The sequence below is a fragment of the Stomoxys calcitrans genome, chromosome 3 (assembly GCF_963082655.1).
Source record: "Stomoxys calcitrans chromosome 3, idStoCalc2.1, whole genome shotgun sequence".
In the NCBI taxonomy this organism is placed as follows: Eukaryota; Metazoa; Arthropoda; class Insecta; order Diptera; family Muscidae; genus Stomoxys; species Stomoxys calcitrans.
Genome location: NC_081554.1, coordinates 131,863,700 through 131,882,434, shown reverse-complemented (window position 1 = coordinate 131,882,434; position 18,735 = coordinate 131,863,700). Strand labels below are relative to the sequence as shown.

Sequence of the window (18,735 nt, the reverse complement as noted above, 5' to 3'; positions counted from 1 at the left end):
ATTGTGGTAAAGGAAGCCATGGGGAGCTTCAAACCATTTCATTCACCCGGATCTGATGGAATATATCCGGTGTTACTACAGAGACAGGCTATTAACCCGACGACCCAAACCAATATTTTTATAGTTTTAGCGCACTACCTTTGACGGATGTTAAAAAGGTAGCTACCTCCGTGACACCGCGGGAATGTTTGTATCCACATTTGAGATGAAGGAAGACCAAGATAAGCCTTGATTTTCGAAGCTAAAACAACTGAGATACCTACCTTATTGAAAGCTTCAACTACCTTGCTGAACGCTTCAACAGCATTTTCTGGCGACATAAATAATTGACCACGTATTTTTATGTAGTGCTTAAAAAAATGAAGTCATAACATTTCGAACCTTCATTACGAATTGCAATAACAGAGTGTAGTGTTACATCACTCAATACAAAGCCTAAAGGCCAATACAGAATAAGCGCGTTGTGCTTTGTTTTTGAGTGTCGCGTTGGAAAATGCGACTCTGCAAACAAATCCGCAAAAGCAACGCGCAAAAGTAAAAAAAATTTGAACTTTGACGACTTAATACACTACTTCACGTACGGCAATATAGAACGACGATCGATTTCAGTCGGCAAAGTTGAAAGTTTTTTAAATCTTGCGCGTTGCTTTTGTAATAATTGATTTCAGAGTTGCATTTTTCAACGCGACGTTCCGTCCGTCCGTCTGTCTGTCGAAAGCACGCTAACTTCCGAAGGAGTAAAGCTAGCCGCTTGAAATTTTGCACAAATACTTCTTATTAGTGTAGGTCGGTTGGTATTGTAAATGGGCCATATCGGTCCATGTTTTGATATAGCTGCCATATAAACCGATCTTGGGTCTTGACATCTTGAGCCTCTAGAGTGCGCAATTCTTATCCGATTGGAATGAAATTTTGCACGACGTATTTTGTTATGATACCCAACAACTGTGCCAAGTATGGTTCAAATCGGTCCATAACCTGATATTTTTATATATATATATATATATATATATATATATATATATATATATATATATATATATTACACAGGTCTCCAACATATAATTTAATTGTGGTCCGAACCGGACCATATCTTGATATCGTTTTAATAGCAGAGCAACTCTTTTCTTATATCCTTTTTTGCCTAAGAAGAGATGCCGGGAAAAGAACTCGACAAATGCGATCCATGGTGGAGGGTATATAAGATTTGGCACGGCCGAACTTAGCACGCTTTTACTTGTTTTATGTTATTTTATGTTATGATAAGCAAATAATTTTGAATTTTATTGCTTATATAAATAGAATAAACACGATAACAGCTAAATAAAATATAATTTCCAAGTATTTAAAATAAAAGGAAAGTAAGTAAATGCAATTTGTTAGAAGCAGGTTAGCTTTTTTTAACAAACTGTAACACATTTTAATTGGAAACCTGATAAAAGTGGTTATCGGGCTTTTAGACAGAAATTATCTCAACGATTTAATATTTTTATACACTACACCACTACTGTGGTACATATTAATAGATTAGGTTATTTTGAATAGAAGGTGCGGATATTAATCCGCCTATGCCACTATGGACATACATCTAAGTAATCAGCTTGTTGTGCGCTCCAAACTAACAAGTAACCTCGATGAAAAAAATCTAAGTTTGTCCATTGCGTAATAGCCTTGTCTTTTTACGAACCAGATCTCTCCAAAGGATTTTCGTCGTCATACCGACCGTGTCGCAGTTCCACAGAGTTACATCCACGTTCGTCGTCCACGCCCTTAACTTGCAGTATAAGAAGAATTCCGTGAAGCCAGGAGGAAAGTTAACAGTTTTATTAATGCTGCTAAAATGGAGTATTATTCTTCAAGATTTGATTGCGCAGTGGGCTCGAAGAGTAAGTGGAAGGTGATACATGACATCGGAGTGGATAAACATAAGTCAAACACTCGATGCCATGGAGATCTAAATAAACTCAAGAGGACCTTCGTAAGAATACCCGATATACAAACGGACACGCAAATTTACAGTGATGATGATGGGCCGGTTTTCGTTTTTGATGCCCGCAGTCCTTTTGAGTTTAGACATGTTAGCCATGAAGAAGTTTATGAGAGTTTTGTTCGTGTTAAGTCAAATGCAATAGCATTTAACAGCATATGGTTCAAAAAGGAGTCAGCATGTTTCACCATATGTAGATTATCTATTTGGACTTAGTTTCAACAATCTTCTAAATACCAGATCATTAATATTTTTACATAAGGTTATTGTGGAAAAGAAACCTCGATATTTGTTTGAGAGACTGAGGTTTGCCCAATCTGATAGAGGAAGAAAGTTAATACCTTTTAGAAGACGGAGTCTTATGTCTGAACGACAATTTTCTATTAGCAACATACGTTGCTAATATAACGATACTCAGTGCATCAGCAACACGATTACATTTAAAAAACGGCTTATTTAATTTTTCTCATAGTTAACTAATATTTCATTTCTTTAAATTTTGCTCTAAATTTTTTTTTATTTATAAATTTATTTAAGCTTTTTGTTAAATTCCCAATTACATACGGCTGTTTTTTTAACACTTTTTATTTGTAAACAATGTTTTGTTCCACTTTTTATTTATTTATTTATTATAACCTAGTTTATTTATTGGGAACCTACTTAAGTCGGATGTATTATATAACAATAAATCTACACTCTAATTATAAGATTATTATCTTGTTGTGTAGACAATAAATTCATAAATTTACATTGAGAACCCAAGGACTGAGATCTGTTTTAGACTGCCTGACCATAAAACGGTCCTGCACGCGGAGATCCGGGCGATCACGGAATGTATGAAGTGGTGTTGTGCTAGTAAAATTGCCATAATGGCAATAACAACCAGGACGGTAAGGTCACGAACAGTCTTGCAGTGTAAGAAGGAGATTAACGCCTTCTCTGAGGATGGGAAAATCCGCATAGTTTAGGTGCCGGGCCATATCGAAGTAAGGGAAAATAAAAAGGCAGACGATTTCGCGGTGAAGGCCAGAGGACTACCGTCAATAAACTTGGTTAACCCGAAGCCTTTCGGGTCGACGCAGTCCGAGTTAAGGGAGTGGGCGACGAATGCGCATGCGACATTGTGGAACAGCGAAACGGTCGGTAGGATTGCGAAAATCATATGGGGGGATCCAGATCGTGAGAAAACGACGCTATTACTGAAAGGAAGCAAGAAGGTCAGCTATTGGTATCAGGGACACATAGGACTACGAGCTCGCTTATGTAAAATCGGTGCTGCAAGTGATAGCATGTGTAGCGCATGCGGGGAAGATGATGAGACGTTGGAGCATTTCCTCTGTCATTGCCCGGCTTTCGGGTCTAACAGATACTGGCACTTAGGTGGAGACACAAAACCAGACATGAACCAACTTAGGGGAGTGGTATTGAAAATAATTAAGGATTTTGTAAGTAGCACCGAATTAATAACTTCAAATTTTCTTTTTAGAGTTTACTTTATAATTTTTAAAGCGCACAACAAGCCGATTACTGGATTAGGTGTATGCCCATAGTGGCATGGGGCGGATTAATATCTGCACCCACTTTTTAACCTAACTCAACCTAACCTTCATAAGCTCGCCATACTTTGCAAATACTCTCTTAGATCGTCCCTTAGCATAATTCAAAAGAGTTTAGCTGCCCGTACTTGTCCCATTTTCGACATGGTTGATGAAGTCTTTGGAGGACATGTCCAACAGTCGAAAAATCTTTGGAATAGTTCTATAACATTTGAACAGACAAAGATATCTACGCGAAACTTGACATAGTGAATGTGGAGATAGGTTCCAATAAGTATGCAATTTGGAGACCCTGGTTGGTCCAGGGGCTTACATGGGGCGTTTAGGTTGGTCGAGCATTTCAAGTTTTGAAGTGCTGCCAAATAAGTGAAGTGCTGCCAAATTAATCATGACGATCGTCATCGTCATGATTCTTTTTGCAAAGATAGCAAGTGAAATCGTACAAAAAACACATGCCTACATGTCTGGAATAAAGACCAAATTTTTCAACCTCAGTTCTCAAGGGGCAAGCTTGTCCCGATGGAAGATAACGACGAACAGACCAAAGATATGACCCTAGGCCATGACAGATTTCAATGTGAGTATAGGGAAAAATATCTTCGGCCCAACCGTCGGAAAATTTAGCCTCCACTAGTTAAGGACCGATAATGGGTTAAGATTTCGCCGCGGCAAAGAAAATGGGAGTTAGCAGTAAAAGATTCCAACATTGAAGGATTCACACGGCCACATGTCTGTTACTATTGATTTGTCCAAAAAGTAATTGCGGATTTTTTAAAAGAAAGTAAATGCATTTTTAATAAAATTTAGAATGAACTTTAATCAAATATTTTTTAAAAAATTTTTTACACTTTTTTTCTAAAGCAAGCTAAAAGTAACAGCTGATAACTGATAGAAGAAAGAATGCAATTACAGAGTCACAAGCTGTGAAAAAAATTGTCAACGCCGACTATATGAAAAATCCGCAATTACTTTTTGGGCAACCCAATAGATCAAAAGAGTTGGGTACCAAAAGCCTCGCCCAAGGAACCCATGATACGATCAGAAGTGCCAAAAAGCTACTGAAGCCAAGAACCGTCATACAGGGCAACATCACAGTCAGTAGTAAGCCAGATGAAGGAGAGGTATCGGGAAAAAGGAGAGAGAAGAAATGTCTCTTCCGCAAGAAGAAGGAGAAAATGGAAAGGCGTGAGTGGGAGCGAATCGAGAGTTCAGGAGCCAGAATGAAATCCGAAAATTCTACCAAAGAATTAAACATCAAACCGATGGCTTTGGTACAGGCACATCCTCCTGCAGAGACAAGGAAGGAAATCTGGTAACTGATATTGATAGTGTGCTGAGGATATGGAAAGAACACTATTCCCAGCTGCTGGTATCCGATAATGATGGCCACGAGTACACCGCAGAACCAAACCCTGATTATGGTATAGGATTTGTACCACCTAGACTAAAAAGGAATAAGTCTCCTCTTCATGGCATACATGATGCTATCGAGTGTACTTTGTGATAGATTAAAGTCTAGTGTCAACGAAATAATTGGGCCCTAAAGTGTCGCTTTAGACCTGGTAAATCCAGCATAGACCAGATATTTACACTGCGTCAAATCCTGGAAAATACCACAGAAAGACAAATCAACACATACCATCCTTTTGTCCTATATTCTCAAAGGTATTTCAAGGCATGTCTGAGTTTGGTATTCATGCAAAAATGATACGACTTTGCAGGATGGCGCTTGCTGATCCGATAACGGATGCGGTGTATCGCAACGGCGCTTTGTATTCTGGCTCAAACTGTGACGTTTGCTATTGCTATTAGAAGGTATCAGGGATGATAATTTTATACCTTGATACTTTTTAAACATCGAAAGTACCACGGTATTCCGCGAGTCATTTGGTACTTTTCGACAATTACCTACTTTATTAAATGTATATGAAAACTCAAGAAAGGAAAGTTTTGAATCTATGATTGACATTGGCATTACTTACCGCAAAATTGCAAATATACCCATGAAAATTCCATTAAGGAACAGCGGGGGATGCTTTTCTCATATCCGAATGGCTTATTTCGAACACAGCTGATTACCTATGGTAAATACCTCACATTGTCGTCAGCGCTAGGAGAGGACAACCACAGGTTAAGTTTGTTCTGATGTTCTCGTCGGGATTTGAACCAAGGCTTTCAGCATCGAAGGTGGATATCCTGACGCTAACACAGATAGGGACATCGTAACCCTATCTGCGTTAGCGAAAATCTTATTATTTTACTCTTTTACGACTCTCAACGACCAAATCATAAAATACTCCTTTAAATTCGTTGAGCTTTTGTAAGTGATTTTGCTGATAAGCATAAAATGATTGCTGGCCGTATTTTACATTTTGAGCAATACTCACGAGGGCTCAGCTTGACCACAACTGGATAGAAGACACACACACACACATACACATAACTACCGTTCAGTGTTATTCGAGCTGAAATTAATTTTCGTGCCTTGTTATAGCTTGGGTAAAGATAAAGATAGCTAAAGTAAAGAAGTATGTCTGTCACTTTTCAAAAATAAAACAAGTAAAAGCGTGCTAAGTTCGGCCGGGCACGATCCTCAAGATCCCAGATCGGTTTATATGACAGCTATATCAGGTTATGAACCGATTCGAATCTTATTTGACACAGTAGTTGAAAGTAAGAATAAAATACGTCATGCAAAATTTCAGTCAAAGTCAAGTCCCCATATCTGTTTATATGACAGCTATATCAGGTTAATTACCGATTTGAACCATACTTGGCACAGTTGTTGGATATCATAACAAAATAATACGTGCCAAAACTCATTAAAATCAGATAACAATTGCGCCCTATAGAGGCTGAAGAAGTCAAGACCAAAGATCGGTTTATATGACAGCTATATCAGGTTATGGACCGATTTGAACCATACTTGGCACAGTTGTTGGATATCATAACAAAAAACGTCGTGCAAAATTTCATTCCAATCGGATAAGAATTGCGCACTCTAGAGGCTCAAGAAGTCAAGACCCAAGATCGGTTTATATGACAGCTATATCAGGTTATGGACCGATTTGAACCATACTGGGCACAGATGTTGGATATCATAACAAAATACGTCGTGCAAAATTTAATTCCAATCGGATAAGAATTGCGCGCTCTAGAGGCTCAAGAAGTCAAGACCCAAGATCGGTTTATATGGCAGCTATATCAAAACATGGACCGATATGGCCCATTTACAATGCCATCCGACCTACACTAATAAGAAGTATTTGTGCAAAATTTCAAGCGGATAGCTTTACTCCTTCGGAAGTTTGCGTGCTTTCGACAGACTGACGGATGGACGGACAGACGGACGGACATGGCTAGATCGACATAAAATGTCGCGACGATCAGACGAATATTTCGAGTAGTTACAAACCGAATGACGAAATTAGTATACCCCCCATCCTATGGTGAAGGTTATAAAAAAGCCACTGGTTGCAGTACTCTGTTGCGGACACGCTCCTCAGTTAAAATAGGAAAGAACCTCTCCAAACCATTCAATATCAAACGTGGTTTGGCAAGGAGATAACCTATCGTGTGATCTCTTTAGTATCCTGCTGGAGAAGATTATACTAAATAGAAGCAGGTATACTAGTTACAAGAGAACATACGACTCGCCTATGGGTCGGACACCGAAAGAAGCAAATGCAGCCTTTGAAAGTATCAAAAGAGAATCAATGAAAGTGGGTATGGCAGTAAATGTATTGTATACGATATGATAATAATAGATACGACAAAGTGGATGATATCAACTCCCTATAAACCCGAAAATGGAAAAAGTTCTGAGAGACAATGGAGGATAATGTTGGGATTGTCAGCAACTTTATCACCAGTTATGAAATATAACGAAGGATAATATTGGCTTGCAGATGCTATATTTAATTAACCATGCATATGAGGAGCAAATCCACCACACAAGATACTGATACTACCCGTGCTGTTGTATGGCTGCGAAGCATGGGTACTTGCGAAAGCAGATGAGGCGCTACTTTAACTGTTTGAGAGAAAAATCCTGCGTAAAATATATGGATCAGTCAGCGTTAATCGAGAATATAGGTGTCGTATGAACCACAAGCTGTATGATGACGATAGCATAGTTAAATGCACCAAAATACAACGGTTGCGTTTGATAGATCCTGTTGTCTGAATGAATGAAAATGCTCCAGCAAAGGTATTTAAATGCGACCATAGTAGAATACGCAAAAGGGGAAGACCAAAACTCCGACCAATTGGACAGCAATGTCTCGAAACTGGGTGTCAGAGATTGGAGAAAAATCGCAGAAAATGGCGCTTGGACATATATATTGCACGTTTGGCTAGAGGAATAAATTTTTTGTAATGGCCAACTAAACTGAGGTAAAGTATCTCTAATTTTAAATTTGATAATTTTCATGATCAAAACCCAAAACCGATTAATATATTATACTTTGTTGGATATACATGTTAAAGTTTTTATTGCATATCAACTCATAATCCATTAATTTTATTGCAACTGGAAAAATACAAGTATATTTTTCTAAAAAAGCCAATGCCACTCATTTTGCGGGAAATTTAAATTATTTTCATACGATGCTAAATATCATAATTTTTAAAGGCGCGCTAAATCATTTGTGTATATTATATACTACGATCAATAATATATGTTTGAAGCACAAAGACAAAATTAAAATCCGTTGTTTGTATACATAAAACTTAAATTTTTATTAATCTTTTTCTTCAGGGATTTTCTTAGGGGAAAAACATATTAACTGGAGAATTAGAGAAATATGTTTTATAATTTGTTGATTTCGGAAGGGATTCTCCCCCGCTACCCAAAAGCACCACCCAAAATCAAAAATAGACTGATCGCGACAATATTGGTATCAAATGAAAGGTATTGGAAAATAGAATACGAACGTAGTATTAAAATTTGGTTCATCGGCCCGAACCCCAAAATTCCCCCAAACAGACATATTGGATGTTCATGTCAATATGGGCCTCAAATGAAAGGTATTCTGGAGTAGATTACGAATCTGGCATACAAAATCAGATCGCAGTATAGGAGGTCACCCTACCCCCAAAAACTCCTTAAAGGGCATATGACCCATCATGCCTATATGGGACTCGGGTTCTTTGTTCGTTCCGTAGAATCAAAAACGATTTTCGTAAAATTTTCACAGATTGTGTAAGTTTGACTGGAAGAAATCGTAGGCTTTGTAATTTTTATACCCTCCACCATAAGATGGGGGGTATACTAATTTCGTCATTTTGTTTGTAACTACTAGAAATATTTATCTGAGACCCCATAAAGTATATATATTCTTGATCGTCGTGACATTTTATGTCGATCAAGCCATGTCTGTCCGTCCGTCCGTCTGTCTGTCGAAAGCGCGCTAACTTCCGAAGGAGTAAAGCTAGCCGCTTGAAATTTTGCACAAATACTTCTTATTAGTGTAGGTCGGTTGGTATTATAAATGGGCCATATCCATGTTTTGATATAGCTGCCATATAAACCGATCTTGGGTCTTGACTTCTTGAACCTGTAGAGTGCGCAATTCTTATCCGATTGGAATGAAATTTTGCATGACGTGTTTTGCTATGATATCCAACAACTGTGCCAAGTATGGTTCAAATCGGTCCATAACCTGATATAGCTGCCGTATAAACCGATCTTGGGTCTTGACTTCTTGAGCCTCTAGAGTGCGCAATTCTTATCCGATTGAAATGGAATTTCGCACGACGTGTTTTGTTATGATATCCAACAACGGTGCCAAGTATGGTTCAAATCGGTCCATAACCTAATATAGCTACCATATAAACCGATCTTGGGTTTTGACTTCTTGACCCTCTAGAGGGCACAATTCTTATCCGATTTGAATGAATTTTTGCACGAAGTATTTCGTTATAATATCCAACAACTGTGCCAAGTATGGTTCAAATCGGTTCATAACCTGATATAGCTGTCATATAAACAGATCTGGGGATTTGATTTCTTGAGCTTCTAGAGGGCGCAATTCCTATCCGATTTGGCTGAAATTTTCATGACGTATTTTATTTTTACTTTCAACAACTGTGTCAAATAAGGTTCAAATCGGTTCATAACCTGATATAGCTGCCATATAAACCGATCTGGGATCTTGACTTCTTGACCCCTAGAGGTCGCAATTATTATCCGATATGCCTGAAATTTTGTACGATGGATCCTCTCATGACCATCAACAAACGTGTTTATTATGGTCTGAATCGGTCTATAGCCCGATACAGATCCCATATAAATCATTCTCTCTATTTTACTTCGTGAGCCCCAATGGGCGCAATTCTTATACGAATTGGCTGAAATTTTACACAGGTCTCCAACATATAATTTAATTGTGGTCCGAACCGGACTATATCTTGATATCGTTTTAATAGCAAAGCAACTCTTTTCTTATATCCTTTTTTGCCTATGAAGAGATGCCGGGAAAAGAACTCGACAAATGCGATCCATGGTGGAGGGTATATAAGATTCGGCCCGGCCGAACTTAGCACGCTTTTACTTGTTATAGCCTAGTCCGAACGGCGTCCCGCAGTACGACGCCTCTTTGGGCGTCATGGCATGACATTTTGCCTCGCAAATGTAGCCAACATTAAGTGGGGATAAACACAGCTTTGTTCGATGTGCTCGCCCGGATTCGAACGCGTTCAGCGTCATAGGCTACAATGGCACGAATTCGATATCCGCATTCAGGGCGAGTGTCTCCACCCTAAAAATATATTAAAGAGTTAAAGAAGGCGTAGCGGAGCGGGCCCGGTGCGGCTAGTCAAACATAAAACACACACTACAATAATCCTTTCTGAAATTAGCAACCCATTACGACATTCATACGGTAAGTAACCCTTTACGAAACTGTTTTAATTTAAAGAAAAACCAGCTTGACCGTCAAAAATGGAGAGGCCGATTTGAAGTAAGTCAAAAGTTAAGAAACCTTAAATCTGATGGCCTAAGTAAATGTATATTTTCTTTATTTGTTAAATGAACTTACATCTGATTCATGTGGCGAATGCATGTATGTGCAATCGAACCTGCGGTTAGTTCCAACATGTTCGTTGTTCGCAGAACTGGCAAGCTATGGTTCGATCGTTGCATATACAAGCATTGCCATTTTAATGCAAAATGTTGAGTTGTGTTTGATTGTTGATCTGCGTGCTTATTATCCTGGGCGCCAGGATGTATGTTGTTGTTGTTCCGCTTTAAACAAAGTGTGTGTCGTTAATAAGCTAGGCTTAGGCCCTGCAGCAGGAGACTAGCGACCCAGTATTCGTATGAGCATATGAAGCAAGAGGGGTAATGTGAACGCCCACGTAGATTAATACGCATATGGATAAGCTGTTTGGAGTTAAGGTTAGAATTAAGTAGAAAAGGTATAACAATTAAAAGAAATGATGATTTTAAGTAATAATGATGATAATGATAAATTTATGCAAATATGTTGATGATTGGGCACGATGATATGTTTTTGATGATACGATGATTATAAGCGTTGAGGGCAATGATGTTTATCTAGTTGTAGGTATTTTCTTCTTCGGAATGTATATTTCCGCCAACACGTGGCTTAACTCACGTGTGGAAGTGTCGCTAAGCACAGAAATGGACTTCAACGAACCATCAGAATTCCGGAAAATATCGGATGAGTGAGACAGTCAGTTGTGTTTTCCCCGTCGTTCGGCTCGCGAAGATGCATCTGCTATGGGAATTTGTGACACCCCTGTTCGAAGAATTTTCAATCAAAACTTTAAATTTCATCTCCAAAATGCGTGTGAAATGCTGTTTGGAAACCTGCCTGAAAAAATTTATAAAACAATTGCTGAAGAATTGTACTTTTGTTTTTGTCGACCTTTCAAATTCGTATGTTTCTCTGCCGCAATTGAATATTAAACTAGCAACGTCGTGAACTTCAGACTGTCATGTCCCCAAAATGAATGGTAATAAGCTTCAGTAAAAATTAGCTCACATTTTTTTCCGTACACAATTTTTTTGATATGCAACAGATTACAATTTAGAATGTAATTTTCCCTTCCAGGATTATTTTTGAATTTTAAGTTTTTAAGCTGGTTGTAAGAATATTTTTTAGGAAATTTGAATACCCACTTGAAGTTAATAAATTAACTGCAATCTCTTCGGTAATAGGATATGTTCCCTAAGTTTAGCAAACTTTCATAGCAGAAGAGAAATCTTTCATAAAGCACAATAAAATGTTTATACCAATTTTGGATAAATTTTTTACTACATAATACTGTACTTGATAAAGACAATGCGGCTTACCTTTAGAATTTCAGCAAAATCGTGTATTAAATAAACTTAAATCGGTATAAATCCCATCTCCCATCCTACATTACATTTTTGATTCGCCAAATTTTTTCGCTGCGTTAAGTGCATACTCTAAAATAAACTAAACTACCTGTATGAAAATCTATAAAGATTTTTGAAAAATAAAAGCATTACATAATAAGCTAGGGTTTTTATTTTTTGCAGACTTCCATCAAAAGTTGAAGACATGCTCAAAGTCGGATTTATGGTTGATTGTAAATTTATTGTTGGACCCAACCCAGAAAAGGCTGAAATAATATTCGGACACAAATGGATGTTTGCGGTAGAATCCCCTGTGTTCGAGAGAATGTTCTGTGGCGACTTTATGGAAGCAAAAAATTCAACGGAAATACGTCTACCGGATGATGATCCCAATGCTTTCAGAAATTTACGCCGTCTACTATATTACATTCGAGAAGCTCGTGTAGATGCTCTTAATCTGGAGGATACAATTGGATTGTACAAACTTTGTGATAAATATATGTTTGCATCAATTATAAAATTGTGCTCAGAACACTTACAGAACTTTTTAGTTGATATTGATGATGCCGGACTTATAATAATATTTGCAGCTGCTATTGAACTTAGAAATGAACCACTCTTAGAGGGCGTAAAGGAGGTACGTAAAAATCATAAGTTATTCCGTTTGTTACACATCGAAAAATAGATTTTTTATATTATTCAACGTCTTGACATTCTCAGTCGATCTAGCCACATCCGTCTGACAGTCTGTCGAAATATAGAGTCAGAATGAATGAAGTTATCCGCTTGAAATTTTGCACAGATACACCAGAGAAAAAATTATACAAAAAAGTGAAGTAGCTCAGTATGGTATCAAAGCAATCCCGCATGGTATTTACAAAATATAAAATGATTAGTACCGTTTGGTACTAGCCCCACTACTGAACTGGTATTGGTTTTAATACCAATCTGGTACTGGTTTTAGTAGGAAACCGTTATTGAATATTCCACCCCCTTATTAGTTCATAAGGGGGTATAAAATTTATAAACATAACATAAAATTAGTAAACTAACATTGAAAACAATGTTAATCTGATCTTATTTCGATAGTTTGCGTAAATCTTATATACGAAATTTAACTTGTGTTTGTTTGTTTGTTCCGTATAGACTCAAAAACTGTTGAACCGATTACCTTGAAATTTTCACAGATTGTGTAGGTTGGTCTGGAATTAAACATAGGCTATATAATTTTTTGATATCTGAAGGTGGGACCCTCCCCCTTATCCCAAAAGTAATAAAAGTGGACCGATCGGGACAATATGAGACTCAAATAAAAGGTATTCAGGAGTAGAGTACGATTTTCATATAAAATTGGGTCCAATTACCTGGGGCCGCCCTAACCCCAAAACCCCCTAAAATAGGTTTTTTTGGACGAGCATGACAATACAAAATTGAAATGAAAACTATTCGGGAGTAGATTGCGAATATGGACAGGAAGGAGAAAAAGGCTTTATAATTTGTTGATTTCGGAAGGGGGCGGACCCTCCCCCGTTACCCAAAAACACCACCTAAAATCAAAAGTGGACAGATCGGGACAATATGGATATCAAATGAAAGGTATTGGAAAATGGAATACAAATATGGTATTAAAATTTGGGTCTAAGTACCCATCGGGCCGCTTGGGGGTAGATTACAATATGACATTAAAATTTGCGTTCAAGTCCAGGTGGCACTTTTCCTCCTAAAAATATGTCAAATAAGTTAATTGACCCATTGTGACAATATGGGACTCAAATGAAAGGTATTTGAGAGTAGAAAACGAATTTGATATCCAATTTTGAAGCCAAGTGTTTGGGGGGATATGAAGTTAAGATTCGGGGGTGCTTTAGAACAACACATATCCGACTATGGCAAATTGGAGCTCAAATCAGCGGTATTTGGGGGTAAATAACGAATTTGATATCTATTTTCAGGGCATAGTACCCGTGGGCGCTCTAGCCCCAAAACACCCTCCAAACGGTTCATACTACCGACCTTGGCAATATGGGGCTCAAATTAAAGGGATTTAGGAGTATTGCACGAATTTGATATCCAAATTTGAGTCGAAATGTCTGAGCTGCCATCGCTCACCTAAAAAGAACTTCTCATTACTCTAATTTTTAAAAACACCAGATCTCGAAGATTTGTGGTGGTTCGTTCGAAATTTTTTTTGCATTCTTACAGTCACCAAGGAGAGTAAGAAGGAGATTTAAGCCCTCTCTGAGGATGACACAATCCGCATCGTTAGAGTGCCGGGCCATAACGTAGTAAGGGGGAATGAAAGGGCAGACGATTTGGCAGTGAAGGCCAGAGTACTGCCGTCAATAAACTTGGTTAACCCGAAGCCTTTCAGGTCGGCGCAGTCCGATTATAACGCGTGGGCGACAAGCGCAAGTAACACTGTGGAACAGCGAAACAGTCAGTAGGACGGCGAAAATCCTATGGGGTGATCCGGATCGTGAAAGTAAGAGGCTATTACTTAAAGGAAGTAAGAAGGAGGTCAATATAGCTTTTGGGTCATAACGGGACACATAAGACTACGAGCTCACTTATGCAAAATCGGTGCAGCAAGTGATAGCATGTGGGGAAAATGATGAGACGTTGGAGCATTTTCCAAAAATTGGAATTTTTTCTTCAATGTTATTTTTTAGTTTTTAGAGCGCACAAGAAGCCGAATACTTCGATATTCACATTTAGGGCGAAGTGACCCCACCCTTAAAAGAGAGTTAAAGAAGGCGCAGCGGAGCGGGCCCGGTTCGGCTAGTAATATATATTATTAAACGGCGAAGGGTTTTATAAAGGCGAGTATGTGATACATAGTATGCTAAAAGAGGGGTTATGCGTGTGGTCCTACTTAGTGTTCTTTGGCATGAAGGTCAGTCAGTAGTTTAAGCTGCGGCTATGAAAAATGACTTTTGTGGTTTAATGGTAACGGTTAAATACAATTTAGGAAAAGCACTTGTTTAAACATTGATGTAAACATTAAAAGGTGTTAAAGTAACTAATTGTGTGGCAACACTATGCACTTAATTTATGAAATAGTTGGCGGAGAGTTAAAACAAGAAAAGGAAAGAGTGTGCAGTATATTTGCTTACATTGTGTGATGGGTTCCATATGTTTTAAGGTAAATAATCAATTTCTTTTGTGTATGTTTCTATAGACTTAGATTTACTTGCAATATTCTGATAGTTTAAAATGATCATGTGATGAAGATAATGCACTTTATATTTCAATATAAGAAGGAGGATTGCTCTGCCACTGAACACCAGTAGGGGCATGAAGCGCGAACTGATAATATGGGGCCTCAAATGGTAAACAGAACTAATCTGACATAAAAATATGACGTCAAGTGTTTGGGGGTCATCCTTTATCCTCAAACCACCTATCTTGACAATGAGGGTTGTACAAGTGGAGTATGAACCTTACCATGAAATATGGATTCAACTATTAGAGAGTTTTATCAAAAACGCACCAACGGAAATGTCGCCATACTATGACAATATGGGGCTCAAGTTCAACGTATTTGAGAACATTCCATTAAGGAAAGGGGATATTTCTCTCATATCAAAGAGTGCAGTCCGATTAAAGTTTAAGCTCAATGATAAGGGATCCGAGTCCGAATACCGTACCGCATAGTTACACCACATGGTAGAGAAGTTTTTATTTTATCATTGTTAGGGTTGCCCAAAAAGTAATTGCGGATTTTTTAAAAGAAAGTAAATTTATTTTTAATAAAACTTAGAATGAACTTTAATCAAATATACTTTTTTTACACTTTTTTTCTAAAGCAAGCTAAAAGTAACAGCTGATAACTGACAGAAGAAAGAATGCAATTACAGAGTCACACGCTGTGAAAAAATTTGTCAACGCCGACTATATGAAAAATCCGCAATTACTTTATGGGCAACCCAATATTTTTGTAGTATTTCAAAAAAGTAATCGCGAAAAACATGGGTTTTCAAAGGAGAAAAACGAATATAGTACCAGCCTTTAGCGGGTTAACGGGTTTCGGTGACAGTGCCAGGAGACTTTGCCTTAACCGCCATAGCCAGGTTTTTCAGAGATAATAATATATGGTTAACTGCTATATCACATATTGCACATTTCAGAACCGATGTATTGACACCTAGGAATTTGTCAAGAATCTCATTATAAGATGCTAGAGTTTGAGCCCCGGTGAAAATAGGGTGCTACATATTTTGATATCTTAAGGGGGGTACCGGACGGACATGTTCATGGACTGCGACAATATGGGTATCAAATGAGAGATATGTATTTAAAAGTAGCGTAATAATCTGACATAAAAATTTATTCCTTGGTGTCTCAAGGGTCTCACCACCCTCTAAAACCCCCCAGAAGGACATATTTACCGATTGCGACAATATGGAAATGAAATAAGGAGAGTACCAAAAAGGAGAGTAAACTTTTTACTCACAAATTGTTTAAAAATCTGAAGTCGAAGCTTTGAATATGATTTTGAATGTAGATAACCAATGCAATAAAAATAATAAGTGTGGGTCTGAACGAGATCCGTAACCCTGAATATCTTGATCGCCACCTTGAAAATGCTTGACCCCCACGCTTTGAGCCTCATAATGCTCAAACATAATCGTGCACTAGCCCGATGATGATATTATTTCAAAATCCGCCCCCTTAACTAACTTCAAACCGGCTATGTTTGCCTACTATGACAATAAGCGGTTCAAATAAAAGGTATTCGATAGTAGAAAACGAATTTGATACCCAATTTTGAGTCCAACTGTTTGAGGGTAGTCTCACCCCATAAACTCCGCAATTGTGGCTCAAATAAAAGAAATTTAACATTTAGAGCACGGTGCTGAAATTTTTTTAGGGCTAAGTGCGTGGGTGGTCGCCCCACCCTACGTAAACCTCAAACTGGACATATTTGTTGATTATGGCAAAAAGGGCTTAAATCTAATATTTTTTTATGGTCAAGTGTTTCAGGTACGACTCATCTCATAAACTCCCCCTGAACCACACATATATAACGAGTATAGCAATACGTTACTTACATATGGTTTTTGGGAGAATGAATCTGATCCACCACCGAAACCAAGAGAATGCAGTAGATCTAACATCCTAACTTTAATGTGCGGATCCTCCCCTTACCATATTTTTAAAAACCCCAGACCTCGGAGATGGGTGGGGTAATTTATGCGAAATTTAGTCTGTTTATAATAACTCAAAACAGAAATTTGGTATACTTACGAATGGTGGGATGTCTAGGGCGGTTATCCCGCCTCAAAAGCCCGCCAAATGGAAATTTAAACCAATAGTGACAATATGGGGCTTAAACGAAAGGTATTTGAGACATAGCACGAATCCGATACATGGCGGTCCACCTCATCCCCCAAAATACCCCATACCGGACATACTTAACGATCAAAGCTATATTAAGCTCAAATGAAAAAATTTGGGAGTAGAGCACCAATATGATAACCACATTGGGACGAAGTATCTGAGAGGCCGTACCAGCACCCCCAAACAGGACTTTTTCCCTGACAGTGCCATTATAGGGCTCAGATAAAATAAGAGATTGAAAAAGGGCGCAGCGGAGCGGGCCCAATCCAGCTAGTTAATAACATAACATTGTTTTTCAACTTTTTTCCACTTATTTGACTTTGCTAGGTTTAGACGGTACTTACTTGGTTTAATTTGATTTGAATTTTCTCTTTCAGAAACTCAAGTCACGCTTATATCCACTGATTGCAGAGATTAACGAACTAAATAAAATACATTTTATGGAATACACTCAGCTCTACATAGAAACAAACTCGGAGAATACAGATCATTTGGCTTTGTTTAATGCAATAGAAAAATATTTGACACAACATAATTTAATACCACAACCTCTAAAAGAAGCGGGTCATTATCCTGTGATTAGCAAAGCGCTATTTGGTCAAGAAGCCGTTGCACTAATCAGCGAAGAGAGAAAGCCGGAATTATTGGAACGCCTCATTGCTTGCGTCGATTTTGCCAAAATTTCAACTGAAAATTTTCTAGCTGGGCCGGGTATATCAAAATTACTTACTTGGCAACAAAAGTATTTTATCCTTTCACAACTGTGCTCGGGTGAACCAAAACCATCAACTATTAAACTATTTCAAAATATTACAGAGCCTAATACAATTTAGTAAGATCTAATTATAACCTTATAATTATGAAGTAATCAAAAATAAATTATTTTATTTAGGAACCCACCACAATGGATTTCGCTAAAAATTTATGTAAAATAAATTTAGTTGAAGAGCTTAATTTTATTCTACATACCAAACTTCTGTCAAACCAGCAAAAATTAAAGCTTCTAGGAACTGAACAAGGCTGTTGGAGAGACCCGTTTATATGGGAGCAATATCAGGCTATAGACCGTGTTCCGTTATAAAAAATTAATCCAAAATTATATATAACAAGTAAAAGCGTGCTAAGTTCGGCCAGGCCGAATCTTTTATACCCTCCACCATGGATCGCATTTGTAGAGTTCTTTTCCCGGCAAAAAAAGGATATAAGAAAAGATTTGCTCTGCTATTAGAGCGATATCAAGATATGGTCCTGTTTGGACCACAATTACATTATATGTTGGAGACCTGCCAATTCGAATAAGAATTGCGCCCTTTGGGGGCTCAAGAAATAAAATAGAGCGATCGATTTATATGGGATCTGTGTCGGGCTAGACAGATTCAGACCATAATAAACACGTATGTTGATGGTCATGAGAGGATCCGTCGTACAAAATTATTATTATTATTATAAATTATTTTACTTGGGAACCCACCACCATGGATTTTGCTTAAAAATTTATGTAAAAT

General features: G+C 37.9%; 1 protein-coding gene across 3 annotated transcripts in view; it reads left to right on the top strand.

The window, feature by feature from the left end:
• Positions 1-18,125, top strand: part of LOC106088721 (uncharacterized) — a 28,016-nt gene extending 9,891 nt beyond the window's left edge. The window contains exons 1-3 of one of the 3 annotated variants that reach the window (XM_013254375.2): positions 6,712-7,938; positions 12,074-12,527; positions 17,608-18,125. In XM_013254375.2, the coding sequence (XP_013109829.1) occupies positions 12,096-12,527; positions 17,608-18,063 (888 nt within the window). In that variant the 5' untranslated portion in view covers positions 6,712-7,938; positions 12,074-12,095 and the 3' untranslated portion in view covers positions 18,064-18,125. Of the gene's footprint in view, positions 1-6,711; positions 7,939-10,339; positions 10,428-12,073; positions 12,528-17,607 lie in introns of those variants that run through there. The other 2 variants (XM_013254376.2, XM_013254374.2) reach the window with 2 other exon arrangements.
• The last annotated feature ends 610 nt before the right edge of the window (positions 18,126-18,735 follow it).